The sequence below is a fragment of the Fundulus heteroclitus genome, chromosome 7 (assembly GCF_011125445.2).
Source record: "Fundulus heteroclitus isolate FHET01 chromosome 7, MU-UCD_Fhet_4.1, whole genome shotgun sequence".
Lineage (NCBI taxonomy): Eukaryota > Metazoa > Chordata > Actinopteri > Cyprinodontiformes > Fundulidae > Fundulus > Fundulus heteroclitus.
Window position 1 is genome coordinate 20875553 of NC_046367.1, and position 9974 is coordinate 20885526.

Below are 9974 nucleotides of genomic sequence, written 5' to 3' on the forward strand. Positions count from 1 at the left end.
TGACTAGGCCGTTCTGACACATAAACATTCTTTGATCTAAACTCCGCTGTTGTAGCTCAGGTTGGGATGTTCAGGGTCGCTGGCCTAACGGACGGTGAACCTGGAGGCTTGCATCCCTACAGCGTAATGCTGCCACCACCATGTTTTACTGTGGGGACGGTGTGTTCAGGGGACTGTTGGCATTGTCGGTTTTCCTCCACACAAGGCGTTTTGCACGGAGGACAAAATGTTCAAATTGGTCTCATCTAACGAGGGCTTTTTCTAGGGCTGGGCGATATGGATTAAAAATTAAATCTCCGATTTTATCATACCAAATCTGATTAATCGATTTTTTTTCCCCCCTCCTTTTTGTTTCATAAATAGAAATTAAAGAAATTATTTTAAAGCCTTGCTTTTATGTCAAGCATTTCATCAGGGATTGACCTGAATTCAAAGTGCAACTAAAAACAAGCTGTGAAACATGTTTGTAAAACAAGATGGCAGCCGCGCCATTATAAACAATTAAAATATAACAAAACATTTGCTGCTAGTGGTATTACACATTGAGCTAAGAACAGGCTTCACTGCACTTGTGAACTTCAAACTAAGTTAAAAAAAAAAGTAAATAAGTAAATGAAGTACCTCGTATTATGGTAAAAAAAAAAGTTTCCACTTAACAATATTTTGACAATATATTTGCCTAAACATATATTCAGCATCACATGCTGTTCTCTTCATGGAAACCCAATGAGTGTATTGGCAAAATAAAATCCCGATTTTCCAAAAATGGAATCTTAAAGAATTGTAAATTCGAATCAATCGATTTATCGCCCAACTCTAGCTTCTTCTTCCACTCATTAGTCTGTATTTTTCATAGATTTTGTATTTCTATAAGACGTTCAATGCTTTAGATGTCGTTTTATAACCTTACCCTGCGTTAAACTTAAGAAGAAGGCCTTTCTGATGGGTTCCTTGTTCTTCACGATGCCGTTTGTTCTCAGACGTTCTCCAACAAACCTCTGAGGCCCTCACAGAACAGCTGCGTTAACACTGAGCTGAAATGGCCCTCACATGGGCCCTGTGTGCTAATTGGGGGGGGGGAGGTAATTGGTTGCTCTGAATTCTAACTAGCTGTGTCAGGGTAAACGGGCATGCCACACTTTTCAGATTTTATATGCAAAACAATATGAAGATCATTTCTTCGTTTTTCGTCCCCTTAACAATAATGATTTTTGTTGGTTTATCACTTTAAAATATAAAGAAAATACGTCGGCTATTGCAGCTGTAATGTGACAAAAGGTGTATAAATACATTTGGCAGAAACTATATATCTTCTAATTTATTCCACGTTGCACTGCAGACGAAGCCAAACAATGTGAGACTTCTCTGTGTTTGCTCCCCAGCTCCCTGCGAGTCCTCGGGGCTGCAGAGTCTGCCAGCCGCCTCCTCGGAGTCGCAGCGCGACGCCTCCGGCCCCCTCGGCACGCCGGTGACTCGGGGGCCCGCCGAGTGGGACTTCGGCGGCTCTCCGCCGCAGGAGAGGAGTCAGCCAGAGGGTTCAGAGGACCCGTCAGGAGGCTGCAGGAGAGCAGAGCCTGCCGGAGAGGAAGGGGCCGAGGGTCAGAGTCAGCCGGCACCGAGCAACCAGGACTCAGAGGACAGCGACGACGACCCCATCCTCATCCCCCCGGCGAGATTCAGAGGACAGGGGCAGAGGTGGGTCCTGCTTTCTCTCTGCGCCCCCGTCCGATTCAAAATTCATCGCTGCGCTTTTTTCCTTCTTTTTTTGTTTTGTTGTAAGGGTAGATTTTCTGATTTGAGTTTCGTGCTTTCACACTGACTGTTTTCAAACAAATGTAGATTTAATTCCAGAGGATCTGCAGTGGGGGATAGGATGATCAGGTAACACGCTTTTCCCTCCCCCCCCGGAAACGCCAAACAATCCCTAACACTGGAGCTGCCTGACCCGCTGCACAGCATTCAAAGCGCCACACAGTGTGCAGTGCTCAGCTAACCTTCTGATTTGACTTGGTTTGACCCCAGCGACTAATACTTAGAGCTGAATATAAGAGTGTTTGCACGTGAATAAAACCATCACAGCTGGGTTTGTCTGTGTGCATGAGGATTTCAAGAAGAAGTGGAATCAGTGTTATGACGCTCCATGCAGCTGGAGCTAAAATAGTCAATTTACTCTTCAGTTTATTAAAAAAAAAAAAAAAAAAAACCTTGTGGTGGCTGAAATGTAAATGTAGCACAAGTGTCATTATTTTCAGCGTATACAACAGCAAGAGCGCAGATTTTTGACTGATTCTTTTGCTGTTTTCCTAGGCGCTCCGCGGCAGCTCGTATCCAGGAGCTGTTTCGCAGGAGGAAAGAGAGAAGAGAGATGGAGGAAAGTGAGACCCAGAATATCCGCAGACCTTCAGTCAAAATGGTTTACAAGGGCCATCGCAACTCCAGAACAATGGTGAGCATCGGGCCTGATGCCGACGTGGTGCAGTACATTGGCACCGCTGTTAAACGTGTATAAAAAAAACAGCAAACAAATGGAAGTAAACTCGTCTTTTGCTGCATTAGCTTCATCTGCTATAGCACAATGCAGAAAAATCCAATCTTTAATTTGAGTTTATGTATTCGAGGAAAGAAAATCCCATTCTATGATACATAGTTGTCTCCCTAACAATTGCTTTAGAACAAATGTAACCGAATATCTTTAAGTTGATCAGAGTTTCTGGGTTCAATGCCAACTGGCTGTCTGGGAGTGATTCCTACCACCACAAACGTAAACATGTGGGCCGTTTCTCAATATGCCTACTTTCAATTCAATAAAATTTTATTTATATAGCGCCAATTCATGAAACATGTCATCTCAAGGCACTTTACAAAGTCAAATTCAATTAGATTATACAGATTGGTCAAAAATCTCCTATATAAGGGAACCAGTTGGGAACCAGTTGATAGTTTCCAGCTTTGCAGCAATCCCTCATACTGAGCAAGCATGAAGCGACAGTGGAGAGGAAAACTCCCCTTTAACGGGAAGGAAAACCTCCAGCAGAACCGGCCTCAGTATGAATGGTCATCTGAACTTGCGCGTTCTCGTGTGCTCGTGACACGACTGACTGAAACTCTGTAGATGAGCTGTGGCGGGGTGGGCTGAAACAAAAGAGCAAATGGACATTAAAACTTAAAAAACAAACGGAGAGCTTGAGGTACACCTGTAATGTGTAAAGATCTGAGGTGCTTTTCGCCCTGGTTTCCAGATAAAGGAGTCGTGTTTCTGGGGCAACAACTTCGTGATGAGCGGCTCAGACTGCGGCCACATCTTCATCTGGGACAGACACACGGCAGAGCACCTCATGCTGCTAGAGGCCGACAACCACGTGGTGAACTGCCTGCAGCCGCACCCGTACGACCCCAGTGAGTCCAGCCGGGCCGGCGGCCGGGTCGCAGGACGAGAGGAACGGGGACGCAGCCGTGTTTCTCATCCTGTTTTTGCGCTCTTTGGTTTTCAGTTTTGGCTTCTTCAGGGATAGACTACGACATCAAGATTTGGTCCCCCCTGGAGCAGTCGCCGTCTTTCAACAGAGTCCTCGCTGAAGAGGTACGGCGAATTAAATCCAAACTAACCTCCCGCACACGAAGAGGGAGCTGTGAAAAAAACGTGTCGAAACACACATTCTGTTTTGGTTTTTTTTTGCTTCGCATTTGCGTTTTTGAAAATTCAAGCATGTTTTCGGGCCGACATGGTTCAGCTGGATGTCACGTAATGATTCTGAACCGGAAAGAGGCGTATAACTGGACCCGTGTAGGACTTCAGTGTCCAAGAAAACAAGTACATAAAAAAAAGTCAATATTGTGAAGAGGTTTAAATTCTTTCACTCATTTCAGAAAGTGAAAGTCACTTATTATTATTATTATTATTATTATTATTATTATTACTACAATATTGATTTATTACACACAGGCTGCTGTCAGAGCAACCTGGGCTTTCATTACACCAACGCAAAACCACAGGCTGCTCACCTCCGTGTAATGCTGCACTGATGCAATAAAAATGAAGAAGGACACCCAACCCAAGTGTTGAGTGGAAAAAGAGTCAAATAATGACTGAATTTGAACAGAATTCAACATTGACCTTTTTAGAGGTGATTTACAATCCTAATGCAGATGTTTGATGACAAAACATATCAGCTTCCCAAATCTGCTGAAAAATACTAAAATAACATTGTCAGTTTTTTTTAAACTAAAATATCATATCTGATATTATTTAAGTTGGGTTTGAAACCTTTAATGACTCCCATGCTACATTTACTTTTGACAAGAAAAGTGTATTAAATACATATTGAGGAGTGTTATTGTAATCATCAGGTCCTGAGTAGGGTTAGTGATTGGCAGCTACATTGATTTTAATACAATGAGTTTTTTTTTATAAGGTCAATAAAAAAAAAGACCAAAAAAATGGTTCCTAAAATTTGCTACAAAAAATGCGTTCTTATTTTGTCCCATTTGGAGAGGTCAGTCCTTTACAGCTACATTAGCCAGAGGGATGTATATGAAATATTGATTAGATGTCTTTAGAGACCGATAATTAACATAGCACCACTGTTTTTGTTTTTTTAGCTAAATAAATCAATTAGTTTCATAAAATGATTACACAAGCACACATTTTAAAAACAAAAAACATTCAGTTTAATCCACCGTTAATAGTGACACAGAAAACTGAAATGTTACCTTTAATGGATGCGAGCGCCATCTGGTGGACGAATATACACATTACAAATGAATAGCTGGAAGTCCAACAGGAAATCTAAGCATAAAGTTAGTTTACGTAAAGATAAATGTCAAAAACATTTATAAACTGTTCCTTATATTAACAAATAAATATTCCTCTTTTTTTTCCTGTTTATGTAAACCATCCCTCTCTTTTTGTCTTAACCTCGCTCGTTCTACTTGTTAAAAAGGTCATAACCCGCAATGAGCTGATGCTGGAAGAAACCAGGAACACAATCACTGTCCCGGCCTCGTTCATGCTCCGAATGTTGGCGTCCCTCAATCACATCAGATCAGGTAAACCTCGTCACGCAGCGAGAGCCTCGAAGTCTCGCCGTTTTTGTCCTTCATGTCAACTTTTATTCCTTCTGCTTGTTGTAGATCGGCTGGAGGGCGATCGATCTGAAGGATCCGGTCAGGAAAACGAGGAGGAGCAGTAGCCAAGCTGGGGTTTTATTTTCATGAAAAAAAAGAAAGAAAAAAAAAAAACTTTTGTTGTTGCTGTATAGCACTTGCAAAGAGTTCCCCGAGATTTGTACTAGTGTAGAATACTTCCTTTTGGACATTAGTGTCATTTCTAGGCCCTTGTGGTTTTTTTTTCTTTTTGTTTTGTTTGTTTTTTTGTTTGTTGTTTTTCCTTTTTTTTTTTTTTTTTTTTTTAAAGAACTTTCTTACCGTTTCTGTACGAGGATAAACTACACCTGTGTGACTGCAAAAGGACGCCAGTATGCGTATATAAAAGTGTATGTGTAGAGTGCTAATAACAGCGGCTGGTGTGAGAGGATGTTAAAGTGCAATATTATTTCTGTCTGGAGAAGGTGGGTTTGATCAGTGTTAATGTTTGACATTTTTGAACTTGTAGCAATGAAATGTCGACGTGCTGCTGCGGCACTTAAAAGCATGTGAATACAGACTTTAATTAAAACACAAAGGCTTTATTTCTGGTGTTTTTACAAGAGTTTTGGACAGGGAGGACTGATCAGGGATGGAAAAACTGTAGACGGCAGCTGATCTGGACTGAACAGAGCATCTGTTGAGTTTTTTTTTTCCCTTGCAGCGGGTATTTTAGCAGCCGTCTCTCTGGCTCTTCTAGAAAAGTCTCTCCTTCTCCAGTGGGGGAAATGTATGTTTGTTTTAATACTTAATGATTTGTGTTTTAAATAAAAGAGTTTGGGAAGCGTTTTACTTTGGAAAAACTCTAAAGAACCTGTGCTAACGATGGAGCGTCAAGCTTTTGTGAGCCATAGAGCTAGCATAGCCAAACAAATGCTAATTAAACCGAGGTGTCACATCAGTCGGATACATTTCAAACGGCAACATGTGAATGCTTTTGATTTGTTGGTGAAAAAAATTTCAAAATCCTTGTTTTTGTGCAAAAGCAACAAAAAAAATCTGCATTGTTTCATCTAAACGTTTAGCTTGATTAGGAAGAGGCTCACTGCAACATTGCCACCTCTGCTAAAGATGTATGTATTATTGCAGCAGCATAATCTGCGTATAATTGGAAGGATTAAGTTTTAATTTGTGTTTTAGGTTAATCTGTATCTGAGAACGTCTAATCACCATGACTTTTGCCACCTCATGGTCAGAAAGTGGCATTTTGGGGTCAGTAGGTATCCATAACAACTTTATACTCTCCCTATATGCCAGGAATAAAAGGCCTTTTCTGTCCCACTATCCCAAAATTGAACAAAAAATTTAACTGGGACTGTGTGCTTTTGTCAGATGAGATCAAGATTGAGCTTTTTTTTTTTTTTTTTAAAAGCAAATGCACCAGTACGATTCGGTATGAAACAGTCACATCCACTGTTAAAGGAGCAATAAATTAGAAATTTACTGCTAAATTAACCAAGCTCATTCTCATTTGTCAGCCAGGATGGAAGTAACATTCCCTATCAATCTGTCTCCTCTATCAATTTCAAATTCGAGATACTGTCTGGAAAGACTTTGGTGCATTGTGTAGCCTGTATTTACTTCCTGGTTCCTGAGCCAATCAGATGAGAGGTCCCAAGGTTGCCAAAACAGAGTGCAGCATTTGGTATTTTATTTTGGCGAAAAGAGCAGCAGCCTGCTAACATGGAAGCCAGTAAGAGAGGTGGACCAGAAATCGAACAGAATACAACATTGTATACCTATCCTGTGGAAGTAAAAATTCAGTGGGGTTTCACACCAGCACCTCACCATTTAGAAACAGTATATTAGATTATTAGAGACAGGCTGTTGTACCAGTTTGAGCCACTAGGTGTCAAAATTACCTATTGTTCCTTTAAAGCGTGGAGGAGGATCTGTGATGCTGTGTGCCTGTTTCTCCTCTTAGTACCCTGGGAATGTTGTCAAAAGCATTTAATCAAGGATTCTTTGAAGTAACGTTTCAAATGAAAATCTGATTAACTTCTTTAGAAATCAGAAAATAGTTTAATCAAGTTTTTTTTCTTTTGTCTAAAACGTAACCATCCTTTATGGTGATTTCAGGTCAGAGGCTCCTCCCTCTGAGTGAACAACCACTGTCCTGGTAGCCAGACAGCTTGGACAACAGGGCTACCACTTATGGTGGCACAAGAGATTTGATTTGAATAAAAATGCTTCCCAGCATATTTTCCTCTTAAATAAAATTTGCTTAAATGAAAGTTTAGGTTTATTTAAAACATTTTCATTGTGGGATTACACCTCAGCTATAAAATATGTGTTTATGCTAAGGTTGGTTTGTTTTGACGCATCTTTATCAGGTGAGCCAACAGATCTGCTTCTAAGAAGGATCACACCTGATTTAAAAATGAACAGGACAAGATATTTAAGCACACAATGCTGTATTAGGGACTAGAATTTGTGTCATGAACAAACTAAGTTAAAATTTGAGTTTGCTTTTATTTTACCCCTGCCCACCTGATCATCTTACATAAAAAAAAAAAATAAATAAATATATATATATATATATATATATATATATATATATATATATATATATATATATATATATATATATATATATATAAATATAAATATAAATAAAAGGTTATCAAGCATTTGAATATGGTACATAGATATAAACATTGTGGCCAAGTCTCAAGTGTGTTGATTATTTTATTGAAGCTATTGCTAAACAAGGAGTAGAAAGGACTAAAGAAACTTATGTTGTAATTCAACTTCCAAGCCATCATTTCAGTATTTCAAACATAAAATGAAAAATTACATCTGAATATTTGTCCCATTCGGGCTACGGCCTAAAGGGGGTTAAAGAGGACACTGCAATATAAATGGATCTATTAAATCACACCATTAATGTGGACACGTGAGAGGCACAAAATAATCAGTTTCACTCCAAGCGGTTTGATGGTATAAAATTTTTAATACAAACATCTGTATCCATAGTTACAAACAAAGGACAAAAATGTAAAAGATTACATCACTTCTTGTGTCGTTTTTTTTTTCTCCCCCCCCTAAAAAAGTACCTGATTACAAAATAACATACGAGGTAAGACTGAATGAGAACTGGACTCTACAGTTTCACAAATAAGCCGAGGTTCTTGGAGTCAAACTAAAGAAAGAGGCGATGTTAATAAGCTGCAAGTACCTCTGAAAACATTTCTACAGGTTGGCTTTGAACAGTCGGTTCGGCATAGTTTTATTTCTGAAATATCTGCTACAGCTATACGTCTAAAGAAGCGACTCTGGAGACGGTGTCTAGTACCTGTGTGTCGGCGGTGCTGCTAAAACACAGCCGTTTCCTTCATGAAACACAGGGAGCGTACATGGTGTGTGGCGGACTGTAATAACGGCACTTCCAGTCACATGAAAGGAAAATATGAGGACTGGCTGCAGCAGCAGGTACCTAAGTTTATATTACTGAGGCTGGACAACAGACTGGGGTCAAAAGGGCTTTCAATCCTCCTGATTTAACCTTTAGACGTCTTAGGGGTGTCCAGAGTTATGATGGCGAGCCTGAATGCGCTAAAACATCTGTGAAACTGACAAACTAAAGGAATTCAGTATCAACACTGCAAAAAGGGATCTAAAAGTAGGTAAAATCCTCTTGAAATTAGTGTCTTTTTAATTTATTTAAGCAGGTAAATTAGATTATTTGCCAATTGCATAAGATCTTTGCACTTAAAATAAGAACAATTCATCTCCATCATCTTATTTCAAGTGCAGGATGTCTAATTATCTTATTTTAGGGGTAGAAATTCTCATTCCATTGGCAAATAGTCTTACGTAGCTGCTCAAATCAAGTAAAAATATACAATTTTTAAGAAAATTTTGCTTATTTTTAGTTCCCTTTTTGCAGTGAAACTGATTACATTTTTGAAATTGGCAATTACATTTTGATCTACTTGTCTATAAATAAATGTGAAATTATTTAAAAACTCGTATGGCCTTAAAGTGGCCCCACATTGGCATTGACTGGAGTTGGTGTCAAAGTCACAAATATCAATAAAATGTAGCAAATATGTTTAAAGGACTTCTTGAAATCAAGAGAATTCATTCAGACACATCTTCCAGACTTTTCCTGAGGTATTTTTTTTTCCAGCATTTAAAATATATCTGCACTTTTAATTGACCGGTTGGAGTCCAGCATGAGGTCCATTTTATGTGAAGTGGACAACAATGATTATCCCCTCACCATTGGTTCCTGGCAGAAAGTGAAGATTTTCCTCAAAGTCGACATGTTAAAAGCAGAAAAACAGGAAAGAGTAAAGCATGGGATCCACGTCTGATGAGAACTGAATTGCGGTAGCTAGGCCACTGGTGCATAGCAGCCGCTGTAGGTGCTCCATGGCTTCAGACTTAGAGGATCTGACTCTCATGCCAGCCGCTACCCACTGAGCAGCAAACGGCTCCAGTGCATCCTGGAGGTCATGGCCTGAAGAAGCCAACAGAACCACATCATTTCCAAAAAGCAAACATTATATCCAGACGTGCCCAAGTCAGACACCTTAAGATTCTGTCCATGAATACCCAAACAGGATCGGTGACATAGGGCAGCCCTGGCGGAGTCCAAAGCGCACTGGGAACAGACTCTGTGACAATAATTTAGACACAGCTCTTGCTTTGGGCATATAAGTACTGAACAGCCCTTAAAAGTCACCCAGGTTTATACACTGCAAAAATAGAACTAAAAATAAGGAACTATTTCTTGAAATGAGAGTATTTTTCTTTGATTTGAGCAGGTAAATAAGATTATTTGCCAATGGAATAAGATTTTTTACACTTAAAATAGGAACAATTCC

At 39.7% G+C, this 9974-nt stretch overlaps 1 protein-coding gene across 3 annotated transcripts in view; it reads left to right on the forward strand.

Moving 5' to 3' along the window:
* dcaf6 (ddb1 and cul4 associated factor 6) overlaps positions 1-5932 on the forward strand; it is a 32908-nt gene extending 26976 nt beyond the window's left edge. For 2 of the 3 annotated variants that reach the window (XM_012864280.3, XM_012864282.3), the window contains 7 exons: positions 1383-1695; positions 1840-1881; positions 2308-2446; positions 3240-3396; positions 3492-3580; positions 4941-5046; positions 5131-5932. In XM_012864280.3, the coding sequence (XP_012719734.2) occupies positions 1383-1695; positions 1840-1881; positions 2308-2446; positions 3240-3396; positions 3492-3580; positions 4941-5046; positions 5131-5189 (905 nt within the window). In that variant the 3' untranslated portion in view covers positions 5190-5932. The remainder of the gene's footprint in view (positions 1-1382; positions 1696-1839; positions 1882-2307; positions 2447-3239; positions 3397-3491; positions 3581-4940; positions 5047-5130) is intronic. The other variant, XM_012864281.3, reaches the window with a different exon arrangement.
* The last annotated feature ends 4042 nt before the right edge of the window (positions 5933-9974 follow it).